This window comes from Hippocampus bargibanti, linkage group LG02, assembly GCF_051943395.1.
Source record: "Hippocampus bargibanti isolate YZ-2025 linkage group LG02, ASM5194339v1, whole genome shotgun sequence".
NCBI lineage: Eukaryota > Metazoa > Chordata > Actinopteri > Syngnathiformes > Syngnathidae > Hippocampus > Hippocampus bargibanti.
In genome coordinates this window covers 9521660-9536784 of record NC_142735.1, presented here as the reverse complement: position 1 = coordinate 9536784, position 15125 = coordinate 9521660, and the positions used below count along the sequence as shown (strand labels likewise).

The 15125-nt window shown below is 40.4% G+C and overlaps 2 protein-coding genes across 3 annotated transcripts; both read right to left on the bottom strand.

Moving 5' to 3' along the window:
- Positions 1 to 550: 550 nt before the first annotated feature.
- clp1 (cleavage factor polyribonucleotide kinase subunit 1) lies at positions 551 to 6945 on the bottom strand. The gene is made up of 6 exons (XM_088987837.1): positions 6876 to 6945; positions 6260 to 6539; positions 6066 to 6173; positions 4886 to 5005; positions 3119 to 3256; positions 551 to 1817 (listed from the first exon to the last, which is right to left on the bottom strand). The coding sequence occupies exons 2-6, from the start codon at positions 6530 to 6532 to the stop codon at positions 1131 to 1133; spliced, it is 1326 nt and encodes a 441-aa protein (XP_088843963.1). The 5' UTR covers positions 6533 to 6539; positions 6876 to 6945; the 3' UTR covers positions 551 to 1130.
- Positions 6946 to 7223: 278 nt separating this feature from the next.
- On the bottom strand, positions 7224 to 11311 carry selenoh (selenoprotein H). Of its 2 annotated transcripts, none has more exons than XM_088987923.1 (5): positions 11270 to 11311; positions 10884 to 11001; positions 9558 to 9700; positions 8416 to 8535; positions 7224 to 7461 (listed from the first exon to the last, which is right to left on the bottom strand). In XM_088987923.1, the coding sequence occupies exons 1-4, from the start codon at positions 11283 to 11285 to the stop codon at positions 8429 to 8431; spliced, it is 384 nt and encodes a 127-aa protein (XP_088844049.1). In that variant the 5' UTR covers positions 11286 to 11311; the 3' UTR covers positions 7224 to 7461; positions 8416 to 8428. The 2 variants fall into 2 exon arrangements, with proteins under 2 accessions (XP_088844049.1, XP_088844040.1); XM_088987914.1 differs by having other exon boundaries at positions 11249 to 11292.
- Between the last annotated feature and the right edge of the window lie 3814 nt (positions 11312 to 15125).

The window sequence follows — 15125 nt, the reverse complement described above, 5'->3', positions numbered from 1 at the left end:
CTGAAAAGTGAAAGTTAACTAAAAAACACCGTAATAATTTTATTTAATGCAGATGTTCTGTATTGTTGTATTTCATTTTCCTGCAAGAAATGCAGTTTTATCAAGAGTTGATCACGCTATTTCAACAATTCCATTCTGGAATTTGCGCAAATGTTTTGTCAAAAAAGATTCCTTGGCGTAGTATTTTCTCTGGTCCTTTCTTAATTTCTGGGGCCATTTACAAGACGCAAAATTATTTAAGCATTTACTCTTTTGTTTGTTCGTTGGTTCGGACTCAATGAAGCCAAGACGGCATAAACAAGGGGATGAGGCAATTGCACTTCGACCTGAACTTGAACATCGTGGTCTTGACAGGTCTTTTGAAAACCTAACATGAAAGCAATCGAGGTCCGGTTCAACAAGACCACTTTGTAGTTATTGTGTTCTATGCAAAATGTTGATTTATAAACGTAAAAATATTGGTATAATTAAAAAGCCAATGTTGGAAACAAATTTGAGAGACCCCCCCCCCCATTTCTGGAATTTTTATTATATGTGGTTTTAATACAGATAGTGTTCATAAAAATAAAAAACGGAAGTGAGGTGGGCAAAAATGACCATCACGGTCTAAGAGGTTTATTATACAGTGTATACAAGGTGAAAAATGAAGAGTACCTCAGGAATGTTAAATATGACCTGCAAAGTCAAGTGACAAACAAACAAATGAAGTGTGAACAATTCAGAGTACTTTCGCCCCAAACCTCTTTGGCAAGCGTCCTCTGTGTATTTTGCATGTCGTCCCTTGCTTGTGGGTGTTCTTCATCTACTCCGGATTCCTCCCACACTCCAGAAACATGAGTGGGAACTAACTCCGGGGTTTCACAAAGTCAACTACAATGCGCGCCACCTCAACTTCAACTCTATTGAGGATAAGCGCTACAGAAAGCGTATGGCTGAAAATGAAATGTTAAGGGGGAAGTCATTTAATTCATATGACAACAGACTATGATGTGTCACCTGTCAAAAATAGCAAAAAGCAAACTTGATAATAAACTGAAAACAACATTTCAATGGATTTGAGTATTGAAGCATAACAGGCATGATTTGATGTCATTGGGACCAGCCTAAAAAAAGCACAGGACTGCGCCACCTCATTTAGTGTCCATGAAACGTATGTCCATGATGAGCAGTGTGTGTCTGGGCAACGGTCTGGGTGCTGGGGACAAAACTTTCATGACCTGTGCTTGTGTGTCTACATTGGTCACCACAATAAAGCCACACACGGGAGTCTCCACGATTCCCTTTCTTGCCCCGTCGTCTCCATCCTCTGCACTACTAACACTCAGAACATGATAGGTGAGGTCCCTTCCTGGCGTCACAGGGACCAGTTTCAGTTGAGTGTCATCCTGAGACATCCCTAATGGCAAGCATGAGTCCGGGATGGATGGTGCCCCAATTTTATAGATTCGCACATCAGAGAAACGCACTTCAAACGAGAAAGGGTAGAACGACACTCCTCGGAAGCCGTAGAAGTATTCTCGGATTTTCTCATCCCGAACCTCGCGTCGGCACTCCTTGGAGCGCTCGACCACTCCTCCTGATTTGGGCAGGAGCACGACACGGACAAAGTGAGGAAGATCTCGTTTCAGTTCATTGTACAGCCTCTCGTGGTCCAGCACGAGTACGACGTCAACCTCGAAAGCGGAGGCACAGTGGACCAGAGCCTGGTAACCAGAACCCTTCACCCAGCCACATGTGTTGATGATACAGCCTCCCACGCTGGCTTTCCTATTCACCTCACAGCGCTGAGAAAACACTTCAGCCAGGCACGATGTCAACTTATGGGGCATAAAAATACTTCAGGTCATTGAAGTGAACAAGATACACTGGATATAAATAACTCCACGCACGCACGCACGCGCACACACACACACACACACACACACACACACACACACACACACACACACACACACACACACACACACACACACACACACACACACACACACACACACACACACACACACACACACACACACACAGTAACTGGGATGTAGCTGTGTTCAGTTTTAACCAATCATATTATTTATATGTTCAGTGTGTGTCACCTGACACAAACCACAATTTAAAAAGCTTCAGATTAACCGCAAATGCATTTCAGCCCCAAAGCATTACCTTGCCACCACCATGTTTCACTGTGAGTGTGGCGGCTCATGACGAGCATTGTGTTTTTTTCGCCATGCATGATTTTCAGAATTAAATTAACCTTTGGCTTAATCAGAATAGAACACATTTTCCCTCAGGCTTTGCAAAATTTAGGTCCACGATCCTAAGAAACGTATTTTGTGTTCCCACAAAAACTGCAGAATTCCACCCGAAAGGCAAAAATCTGTAATCAGAATCAGAAAGCCTTTAATCGTCCCACAATGGGGACATTTAACATTAGAAATTTATAGGTGGTGAATCAGAAGCTCTTTAGGTGGTGAGAGGTGTGAGCTGATTCCTATTTAACAGAAGTTTGAATGTGACTAATTAAATCTCAACACATCCACGAGCCAGTTATAAAATGGTGTGAATGCCTGTATATGTACAACCATCATATTTCAGTATTTTTTTTCATCCCTCTAAGAACTGTTTAAAAGTGTCAATTCATTTTCAAAAATGGCTTATCACTAGGGTTTCAGAGATGCTAGAGCCTATGTCCGCCGTCTTCAGGCAGAAGGCGGAGGTCACCCTGAGCCGATTGCCAATCAATCGTAGGACACACAGAGATGAACAACCATCCGCGCTCACAATCACACCTGGGAAAAATTTAGAGTGTTCAATCCGCCTGCCATTCAAGATTTTGGAATGCAGGAGGAACCCGGAGGATCTGGAGAAAACCATGCGCGGGGAGAATATGTAAGATCCTCACAGAACTGAGGTGGAATTGTAGCCTGTCCCTCTGCACGAGGCAGTCAACGTGCTAACCACTGAGTTGAAGTTTGAAAATTATTTCATTTCACTTTTTGACTGTATGTCACAAAAAAATGGCATTTGAACAGAAGCGTGCAGACTTCTACAGCTGCTATAACTACAGTTTAGCAATTTCCATTAGCCTTTTATTTACTACTCCATTGTTTGGTCTGGATTTTACCTTGTTGTAAAGTTTGATATTGGTCCCTGGAGAAGTCGACCCAAAGTGGTAGACCAAAGGAGCCTGGACTGAGAAGCCCTCTTCCACATCTGCTGGACGCTCGATGCACAGCGCTGACACTGTCCCTGGCACGGACACCTACAGAAAAAAAGTACTTCAAACCAAATATATTTCACTGTCAAGACGATCCATCCATCCATTTTTTCTGATTCGCTGATCCTCACTAGGGATGTCTCAACTAATTAATGAATATTCTGTAACCCCCGCCCATATTATTTTTTTCTGTCTGGCAGTTAATTCAATTACATGTATGAAAGTAAAAATTTAAAAAGTGAGACGAACAAGGCTGTCTTGCCTTTAGCAATCCTTCATTTTCACTTCCCTGCTCAAAGCATGTCATATGACCATCAAAGATTGAGTAATTTGGTAGTAGTTTTATATTATCATACTCTATACTAATTGCTCCGGGGATTGTGTAAGTATTCACAGTGGTTTGGCAACAATGATTCCAGTTCAGCTTTTTGGGATGTAATATAGGGAGATGATAATTTAGATACAGTATATATACGGTGGAAGATAAAGCATCTCAAAGGACTTTGAAGTTCTGTTTGTGATGTAATGTAGGGAAAGAGATGCCCATGCCACGGTAAGATCAGAGCATTGTCATCAAATGGTGAGTATAGTTTTTGTTTTTTTGAATGTTGCTGTGCCGATGACCATTTTGTGTTCGGGAGCCTTTTACTGAGCGAGTTGCTTGTTCTGAAGCCACAAAGGGACATAAGTCTTCTTGTGCCGGTCCCAAGGCCGGATAAATACAGAGGGTTGTGTCAGGAAGGGCATCGGACGTAAAAGCTTGGCCAAAACAAACATGCGGATCAAACCTCGAAAGATGGAGGACACTGATTTGCTGTGGCGGCACCTTGAAGGGAAAAGCCGAAAGGAAAAGAAGAAGATACTACAGTAAAGTCTCGTTAAATCAATATCGGTTATATTGATAATACTGCTTATTACGATACTATTTTCATTTCCCGGCCGAATTTCTAGTATTTTTATGTATAATTAGTTCTGTTTAGATGATTCATGGTTATTACGATAATCCGGTTACTACGGTGCTCTTTTTCATCTCCCGCCAGCCATTTTGCTTTGTTTATATCGATACAAAAGCAGTTTAGGGTGAATCGATATTTGCTTAGGGGTTTCTATACAGTACCACCATTATCTAAATCTGTATCGGTCGTGCCGTTGGTCACGTGTCTTGCGCAGTGTAGCAGACGCCATTTTCTACCAGCTTCCGTGTTTTGAACTGGCGTAGTAGAGCTTATATACAGTACTGTTGTTCAACACCAATTTAAACCATGGGGAAACATAAGAATTGTGACCTCGGAATGAAGTACAAGGCAATAGTGGCTGTCGAGGATAATCCAACAAAATTTGAAACTTAAACAGTGTTGTTGCTTTCATGAAGCATGGGTGTGTCTGGAACGTGCAAGAGTTAAGACAAGAATATCAGTGGTGTCCAAACTCGGTCCTCGAGTGCCAATGTCCTGCCAGTTTTCTAGCTCTCCCTGGAGCAACACACCTGATGCAAATCATCAGCATTTTCATGCTGCTTTAAAAGTGGCCGATTAGCTGCTCATCTCAATCTGGTGTGTTGCAGCCAAGAGAGATGGAAAACGCAGGGCGGCATCCCTCCAGGCCTGGAGCTGGACATGCCAGGACTAGATTGTGTTTCAAATAACTACAGCAACACACGTCTATTCATCATACCCCGCTCTGGCCGACATCCAGTTCCACCAGCGTGGGTCTCCTTCCCACTCTCACAGCATAGCTAAGTAAGAGTCGACACACCGTTGATTTGCCCACGTCAGTCGGTCCAACCACCATGACCTAAGAAAAGAGAAACAGTTAGTGATTCCTGCATTTGACACAGTGGACAGAGGTTGTACTCCAGGCCATAATCGCTAACATCCTACCATTACCTTGACCCCAGTTCCAAGTAAGTGACTGTGTTCAAATGAGTGAGGTGCATCAGAGCAAGCATCCGTTGTAAAGACAATGCCAAACATATCAACATTGTGGCGACACCTGATGAGCAAGCCCTACTCCTAACATGGAAAATGACTGCAGTGTCAACTTTTGACCAAGAGGTTCCTTGTCAACTCTGATGAAGGCTATGAGTGGTTCAGATGTATGTGGTCTGGAAAAGCCTTTATTTATGGCATACAATGTTGCTTGCAATCCCGCAGGTCAAAAATAAATTTCACCAACCATTTGTTTTCGTCTTTTTTCCCTCTGACCCCGTTGCCAATCCTACTGAATATTCATTAGCCCTTCTGCAGCAGTTCCAGTTATGTGTTACTACTAAGCTAGCAGACATGAAGGCAGATATTGTTTTAGGTACACAATATACATTTCTCCCTATTTGATTTGTTTCATCCCAAACTTCAACTGTGAGTGATGCCTTAGGACGTGGGTAGGGAGGGCACTTGGGTTTCTTGAGAGCCATATCCTACCGGTTTCAAATCTCTCTCTCCTTTTATACACCTGATTCAAATGATGAGTTCATCTGAAAGATCTGTCAAAGGCTGAAATTATTACCATCAGTTGAATCAGAGTTGTGAGAGTAGGGAGAGATCTAAAACAGGCAGGATATGGCTCTCAAGAAAGCAGAGGTTGGGAACTGCAGTTTTTTTGAAAAACTGTACTCGATCTGCCAAACTGTTACTTCTTGTGAAGTGGGCTGAATTCAGTTTACGAACACCATTGAGTACTATGTACATAAAAACTGAGGAAATAAATAAATCCGCTTAATAATGACTAATAATAGCTAATATCTCAAAATATTCACAATTACAGTCACTTGTATCTCAAGGCACCAATGTATTCAATATTTCAGAATATAGAGCACTTTCAAGGTTTATGTTTATGAGTGGATATTCAAACCTACCCTTGGCCCTCTCTCATTGTCCCGCTCTGCCTGTTTTCTCATTTGTTCCAGCGCAGCATGCGTGTTCAGGTAGAGCAACATGGGAGTATCTTTAGACACGTAAGCTACCTGAAGTTGTGATGGAAAGAAGGTGATTACTGAGCATGATGAATTGCTACTATGATAAAGAAAAACAGACCGAGTGCTGTGCTAACCTCAGGCTTTCCATATAGGTTGACACTGCAACCTTGCCAGGTAAATACTGCGATCTTGGCGCCTGCTCCAAAAGTGTACTTCTTGTTTTTGTTCAATTCGGATCCAAATACTTCTGCCATTCCTGTAAGGAGCTCTAACTCAACATGCTCCGCAGCCTCCCCGGCTTCCACCTCGAAACGAAGTTCAGTCTCCCTCCCCAGGTCAAATCTGGTGCCGACTTTACCTGGTTGCAATGGATCGTCACTTGTATTTTCTACCCCCTCTGTTGCCATGATAATGCTAAAGAGTGCACAAAAACGGGGAAAATGTGTTCACATATTCAAAAAGATCATACACAATGTTTCGCTGAGATTAATTATATGGGAAAGTTAAAAATTAAACTGTATATGTATAACATGTAAGAGTAACCTCAGGATTAGTACGCTTCATTGCACGAGAATTCGTTTAGAAACACCACTTCATCCAGTTTAAAATTGTTAAAAAACCTTTGCAAATCGGTTGCTAACCGCCAAACTAGACAGAAACATAGGTGACACCATTTGTCGGATACGATGTCCGAGCGTCAACAATAACTTTCAAATCTAAACAACTCACATGCATTGGCGCCATACTTACGCGTGTATTTACTAACTAATAACGTGTTTTCTAGACTCAATCACTTTGGTGTGGGAGCACTGAACGTCGCGTGTTGATGACGTCGTACTCGCAACGAACAAGTGGCGCTCAGGAATACGCAATTAACTTTTCCACTCCGTCCAGCCTGCTGGGTCCGTTTGTTGTGTTCTGCGCCTTTATCAGGAGGAAATCGACTACAAACATCAGTTTTCAATACTATAGAAAATAATTACAATAGTTGAGATGGATTGCACTGTCTTGACGGTCTGATGCGTCATTAAGTAGCTTTGGGTTCGTTGTGCACACGACTTAATTACAAATCATATAAACAACGCAATAACAAAAAAACAATGTAAACATTTTATTTTGAGAGTGGGGAAAACAGTATACATGCAACAAATGTCAAACTTGGTACACAACAAGCGAACAACAGTGTGTGGTAAAGGACGTGTTCTATAATGGTCCAGTAGATGTCCCCAAATGTTCATAAGTGCGAGCTGGAAAAGCTTGGTTCATCAGAGGAGAGACTGTGCACCCAGTTTGGTCACTCTTCTTCATTCTGCTTCCACAAGCCACACACATGAACCTGCACGTTAGAGAAGAAAAGCCAGAATTGTCATTCATCACAAATAACTTTTGAGTGAGGTGCAGCCAAGTGGTCCAACACATCAAACTAGGTGCAAAGTCATAGGGTTCAATTCCAGCTCCGGCCACCCCGTGTGGAGCGTGCATGTTCTTCCCGGGCCTATGTAGGGTTTCTTTGGGTACTGCGGTTTTCCCCAATATTCCAAAAACAAGTGACTGTAAAGGTGGCAAGGTTTATCTGTGGGTACCCTCCGGTTGGCTGCTAACCAGTTCAAGGTGGCCCCACCTACTGCCCGAAGATGGGCTCCAGCAACCCCGCAAAGATAACCGGATTGGAAAATGACCAAATGGAATTTTGAGTGGAGGCTGAACCGACAACCTATGGGTTCCTGGTTTGGAATATGAAATGGCAGTGTCCATACTTTAGGAAATTAATGTTTAATTTGAAGTGTTTTAAGTCCAATCATAGGTGCAGTATATCAAATGTCAGATGCCCCCGTCACCCTCCAAAAAAAGTGACATTCCCTTCACAGAGAGAGAAAACTGTAGCACAGGTCTTAACTATCAAGAAAGTTTTTTTGGTCAACAAACCAAATAACAGTGACAAACAGTAGTGTCATTAGTTTCTTGGTATAACAGACACTGCAAGTGATGATGTTTTTTTATAAATACACAACGCATAATTACCTTTGTTTTGTTTAGTTTGACAGTGATAATGTGATTTATCTCGACCAGCAAGGTTATGTCACCATCATCATCATAGACAAGCATCCTTTTTGAAAAAATATTAACTATGTGCTAATCTGTTGCATGTTGTGTTGTTTGTGCTGGTATCTCTTTTGCTAGGCAAAAATAAATGAATCGGGTGGGTGGGAGGTAGAGAAATGGCTTTTATCATGAAGAATTCACAACTTCCGAAAATCAGGAGACTACTGTGTCTTTCAAAAAGACAAACCTTCTCTAAGCATCTAGTCAGCACTGACAGCCTCCAGTAGAGCAGAAACTACAATGTCAGGTTCGGGAAATTTGAGCTTACGAGGTGGCCCCTTCTTTATTCCAGTCCAGAGAGGTGTTTCTGTTGAAATGAGACACAAGAAAAGACAGTGGTATAAGAATTATCATTTACATAGTCAATGGTAATGGAAACACAGCGCTTGTCACCCTACACACATCCCTTCCATCCTCTCCCCTATAAGAAGGCTACGGCGCTTCCAAGCAGTACCATAAGGCAGAAGAAAGCTTCTTTCTGCAAACTGCTAAGACTGTTAAACTCAAAACCTGCTCTGTAGCCCCCGTTTCTATTAGTCTCTGCACATCAAGTACTTTATTGTTAAACACACTCTAATCTCCATTTTGTTGTTGTGCAAACCGCTGCTCACCCGCAGAAAAAAATCTCTTCCTGTGACTGGAAGGTGTCCTTGATAGTTTTGAAAGGCGCTACTAAATACAACGTGAACACAAATACAGTGATACAAACCACAATTCCAGTGAAATGAACTTTAACCTCAGTATTGTATCATAAATACAATAACATTTGTTGGAATCTTTGGCACTAAACACAATCCAGCTGCAATTCCAAGTTGTCCAAATTGCTTTTTTCCAATAAGAAATGTATATTGTCATTTACTTCAAGCCCTTTGTTGTTGTGTTTGGACCTAAACACATTAAAATAATTTATTTTGCACATGTGCATGTATTTTGCCTATATATAAACTATCAGTTTTTGTCATAAATCTAGATAGGATGGTCATCTGTAACCCACATGTGTGAAACAGTTTTTCTTATCTTGTAAAACTAATAAAACGTGTGCACCCCTCCAGCATTTAAGTTTCCAATTCCTCTTCCAATTACAGCAAAGTCTCGTTATATCGATATTCTCGGGAGTTGGAAAAAATATCGATATAACCGGACTATCGATATATCCGATCCTGCGGCATGTAAATTTTCTCCTTGCGTTCATAAAAATAGTATCGTAATAAGCAGTACTATCGATATAACCGATATCGATATAACAAGACTTTACTGTAATAGTTTAATATTTTTAATGGACATGCAAATACGCAATGCTTAATATAATTGTTTTTCCGTTCAGCTCACCTTTGCCTCTCTCAATGAGAGTGATCTCAAAGCTGTTCCTGCGAGGCTTCTCGGGGTTGAGGACCACAGTCAGTTCAGGGCGTGCAGCCAAAAGGGCAGCTTTTACCCCCTCGGCATTACGCCCATACACTCGTCAGCTCTTACTGCCAAAGATAACGGATCATCATAAGAATGTTAGTGCCACTTACTAAGATGATATGCCACTTCTGCCTGAGTATAAGTATTTTTGAGTGCTTGTCAATATAGAGTACCGATATGATAAGAAAACCCTTATTTGTCTCCCAATGGAGACATCCACCATTTATAGCAGCAAAAATTGGAGAGATGAGCGTATAAAAAAAACGTTGAGTGTTTGTGCCATTCTGTCTTGCAATTATGAAAACCAAACCAAAAAAACACACCAATATGATGGTTTTGACCATTCTGACGTCTTGTATACTGAATGTTAATCATAGATTTTTGGGGGGCAGGGTGGAGGGATCATGAAATGCATCTCGGAGAGAGTCAATTACGGTATATCGTGCATTCTCACTATTTGCAGGCCAGCCTCAACCTTGCCTACATGCTGAATGTTGGCTAACTTACAAAGAGAGACACGCTATGATGTATGGCCTGAATCGGGTGTCAAACTCATCTTTTGTTGCGGGCAAAATTGTAATTAAGGTGTCCTCTTGAGGGCCGTTATGAATTTGGGGAAACCATTAGAATGTTTTGTTTCCTCCACATATTGCATACAGAACACACAACACATTAATGAACAACTAGTTTTCAAATCTGAAGTCAAGAATAATGACTATTATTATAGTTTACATACGACAATTTGAAATTTTGGTTCGGACTTTAGCAAGTGTTTGGGAGCCTTTTACAGAGCATCTTCATCTTAATTAAGTTCATAGAGTAGCTTGTGCTGTAGCCACAAGGGGACACAAGGCAGTGTCTTATTGTGCCGGTCCGAAGCCCGGATAAATACACAGAGTTGTATCAGGTAGGCTATCCGAAGTAAAAGCTTGGCTAAAACAAACATGCGAATGAAACCTCTGAAGATGGAGGACATTGATTCACTGTTGCAACCCTTGAAGGGAAAAGCGGAAAGGAAAAGAACACTTTCGCAAGCATCATAGCACTTGACATGCTTGATTTGCTTTAATGGGCCGAATAAAATTATCTGGTGGACCCAATTTGGCCCCCGGGCCTTGACTTTGGCACCGATGTTCTGTATGGAGGACTTGACAGAATGAATGCTCTGTGAACGTATTTTAATCTCAACATTGACCACCAGCTCTGGACAATGTTTTTGAACATTATGAAATAAATAAACATGCTCACCAATGTTCAATCACCACTCTTTGGCCATGCAGCATAGGCAGGTCTTCTTTTGCCTCCTTGGCGGGTTTCTTCTTCTCCTCATCCTCTTCCTCAGGTTTGCGCTTTCTCCCACGGCGACCTGAAGAAATCATCGCGTTATTTTTTTACGTCCGAAATAAATATGCTTGTTAGTTTGTGTTTGTCTGCCGGCAAAAAAAGTAAAAGTTGGCTCCATCATTCAATTCCAGCAGACCGATGAAATCTAGTGTGTTGTATTTGAAATATTGAAATGCAAAGATACTTTCACGAATAAGCTAATTTAAGAATAAGATGACTTTTGGAACGACGTTTGTTTTTAGGGAGAGTGGAATTTTTAGAGGGCAAACCTAAATGAGGATATGACCGACCTGCTCCAGACGCCATAGTTGTTATGAAACTTTCGCGGGTTGGAGGACTGTACTAACCCGCCGGTGCAGATGGGGGTATGGTCGAAACCATTACTAAACATTTGGGGAATAATCACTGTACGCCAGCTGGGAAAAGCGAACCATGATTGCGTTTGTAAACGGTGTTGGATTGGGTAAACGCCGTTTACCCAATCCAACACCGGTTGTCAAAGTTGATTGACCCAGAGTCCACTTACAGCGGGGAAAATGGGGGCTAATTTTTTTAAGACGACCTTTGAAAACTTTATTGTTCACACAATGCCGGTTCATAATACGTACTGTGTTATGTCACTATCTTGTTTTTAAATGTATGTTTTTAATCTATTTTTGTTGAGTTTCAGATTTAGACTTTATGTATTTATTTATTTATTTATTTATTTATTTATTTATTTATTTATTTATTTATTTATTTATTTGTTTATTTATTCTGATTCACTGTGGCGAACATTGAAATGATTAGCCAAAAGGAAAATATTTAAGTGTACTTATTTGTGTGTTTATTTGTTTGTTTATTTATTTTTATCCAGATTTATTTGTTTAATTGAGTCTGTAAAGCACTCTGGCTTGATCTTAAACTAGAACTGGGCGTTTGAGGCAAAAATATTCACGATTATTTTAATTTGGATTGAAAAAATGATCCATCCATGCATCCATCCATCGATTTTCGGGCATGAGACGGGGAAACACCCTGAACCGGTTGCCAGCCACAACCGGAAAACCCATGGATGATAGGGGTCCCAGTTTGAGAATGATTTTGCATCTTTGTATTGAACTTATTTCGTATATGTGTCTTGAGTTGTATCGTGGTTTTAAATTGTGTTTTCTGCCATGAACAAATAAACTGTCTCGAATATTTGTACAAGTTGAAAAATGCCACAAATGTATTACCTCAGCCCATAATTAGAAAAAGGGATTAAACTATTGTTTGAGGTGCACTAATTGTCTGTCAATCAACAATGCCAATGGACTCCACAGCCTAATTCTATTTGCTAATCATTTCATGAAATATTTTGGCAGTCGTTTCAATCTGATAGCAGCTCTGATGGAAGCTGCTTCATCCATCTTAAGCCTCACTTCTGGTACTTATGTGTGAAAATAAGTGCACAGCAACGATATTAGCACAGACGAATGAATATGGGACTGGTGTACTTTCGTTACTTTTAGTAATCCCTGAATATCTTCTAGTGTTGAACAGTTGACGTTGAGATTCAAAATATGGACAAATTCATGAGAAAACCTGCCTGCAGATGAATATGCTTCAAATCAAAATGCCAATACCATATGTGCTTACCACAATAATAATAGCGCATGCATGCATGTTACCTAGGATGTGGTGTTCACTTTTTTTTAGAAACGGCGTAAGCGTTTGACGACATTGGAGCATGTGACTGTGTCAACAAACAAAGGCTGTCAAATGTCCGAAAATGAGGCGGTGTGTGATTCATCCGTGCTCATAATAATCATATTTTTTTCTGCACTTGACCTTAAATCACAGGAGTCATCTGCTAAAATGTTATTATACTCTCTTTTATATCATAGTAGGATTTAAAATATTCGTTAGCATTTCAAAGTATGGTTTTGCATTTGAGTTAAAAGTTTCCAAGTCGTTTTTTTACCGAGGCTAAGGTTGCGAAGTAGGTTTTTAATCCCTATAAGTTTTTCAAATAGGATTTAAATTAAGGTTAGAGTTTCAAACTATGTTGAGGACTTAAAACAATATTTGGGCATTCAAAGTAGGCTTTTGAACTTAGGTTACACTCTTGTCATTAATTTAATACAAATGTTATCCCTCAAGCATACAAGTGGTATCAGTTTCTTGCTCCTGTATATCAGACTTCAGTACTCATACCGGCTTTAGTTTGGGAAAAAGTGCGATCAAATTTCCCTTGTTTTGAACTAGAATTAGTGTTTCAAAATAGGGGTTTAAACTCGAGTTAGGGTTTGAAAGTATGCTCACAATTTCAGTTTCAGGTTTTAAAAGTTGGTTTCCCATTTTGAATTGTCCTTTTAATCCATCCATCCATGCATGTCAATATTTTATGTATTATGTACAGGATAAAGACAAGTTGGTCATTAGAGGTTAGTTATGCTTGATATGGGTCTCTGGCTGCGCTATTCTATTCTATTCTATTCTCTATTCTATTCTATTCTATTCTATTCTATTGGAGCTATAGAGACTAAGGGTCCAACGTGGCAGTCATTTTAGCCAAATATGACTTTAGCAAGCGTGAACGTCACCAAAGCACGTCAATGAAATAGCAACTAATAAGGGCCAACGCACATGTTTGAAGCATCTGCATGCGCGTGACAGTGACAAAGAGAGAGCGAGTGAGAATTGGTGTCCAGACAAAGAATGAGTGACAGCATTAAAAGCACACACAGACAAAGCCAGGGGAAAAATAACACAGACATTTTGGAAGACAAGGAGTGGGTGCTGTGTATGCACGTCATCAATGCACGAAAAAAAAATGCAGTACGTCACATTTGTAGTGCACAGGAAGTTTGAGACCATACAATGCAAACGTCTACACTTTACTGAAATGGGAACATACTGTAAACATATATGAAGGATAATCACAAATGTGTCAAATGCGAGGGATCCTTCCTGTGGTACATAACCCGGAACTCTTCAACAGGGAGCTATTCGGGAGGCATACTGTTAAGATGCTCGAGCTAACTCATTTGTACAATGCAGCCAGATCTTATACCTCTATGTTACACTAAATGCAACTTTCAGTTTGGTGGGTCTTGTTAGGTTAAAATATTACGAGTTAATATTAGCATTAACAGTTATCTTTAAAATTGTAACAATTAAGGAAATAAATACATTTATTTTAGTCTCATCCCTTTTCCTGTTTTGCTTTTTTTAGCAGCATAACAACACAAAAAACTCAGATGCTCACGCAGATCAAGGATTTATATTTGAACTGTTTTTTTAAAAATTACAGTACAGTATTTTTGTGTGCCACTTTTATGGCATGTAATTTCAGAAGTTAAATTAAAATCTTATTACAGTGAGATGTTGGTTGTTCACATACAGTATTTGTGTGTGCGTGTGTGAGTGATTGCGTGTGCGTGTGTGTGTGTGTGTGTGTGTGTGTGTGTGTGTGTGTGTGTGTGTCTGTGTGTGTATATCACTATCACGTCTGAATCAGCAATGTCACAGTTCGGATTCTGTTGAGGGGGTGTGTGAACTCCAGGACAAGTTATCGCCGCATCTACAAGTACAGTACATATATGCCATTTTTGGAACACAATTTGGTCCCATGTTTGAATAACACCGTTGTTCTGCCAGCAACCCCCGCCCCCTCACCCCCAAAACACTCTGGACATCTCGTGTACATGTTATAGGTCCAATCTGTACGCGTGAATGGTATTGCTATTAATCACCTTTACCAGATACAAACGCACTCGCATGCCCACAATTTATGGACTCAAGCATAATGAAGGAGAATGACTCACTTTAAAACTGCCATTTTGTAATCTCAAAACTTCTTTCTCTGTTAATTTAAAGGTCATGTTTTGCAATAATCCATGTGGCCTGCGATTGGCTGTAAACTATTTCAGGGTTTCCCCCTTCTGCCCAAAGACAGTTGAGATCGGCCTCGTTACCCAAGTGAGGATAAAGTGGTTCAGAAAATGAATGCATGAATGAATGAATGTTGATGTTATATTGTTTTTAGTGAATTGGAAACAACTTGATCCAGATTTTTGTGCCAGTTAGTATAATAGCGTTGAACTTGAGTCAGCCACTTGTTGCAGTGAAACCAAGGAACTGGTTTCTTTATTCAAAAAAAAAAAGAGGAAAATGCACAAA

Coding starts and splice junctions, on each gene's coding strand:
- clp1 (XM_088987837.1), bottom strand. CDS start 6,532: ATGGCAACAGAGGGGGTAGAAAATACAAGTGACGATCCATTGCAACCA. Junction 3,257..4,885: donor TGGATGTCGGCCAGAGCGGG/GTATGATGAATA, acceptor TTTTTTCTGTAG/GTGTCCGTGCCAGGGACAGT. Junction 1,818..3,118: donor ATATCAAACTTTACAACAAG/GTAAAATCCAGA, acceptor ATGCCCCATAAG/TTGACATCGTGCCTGGCTGA.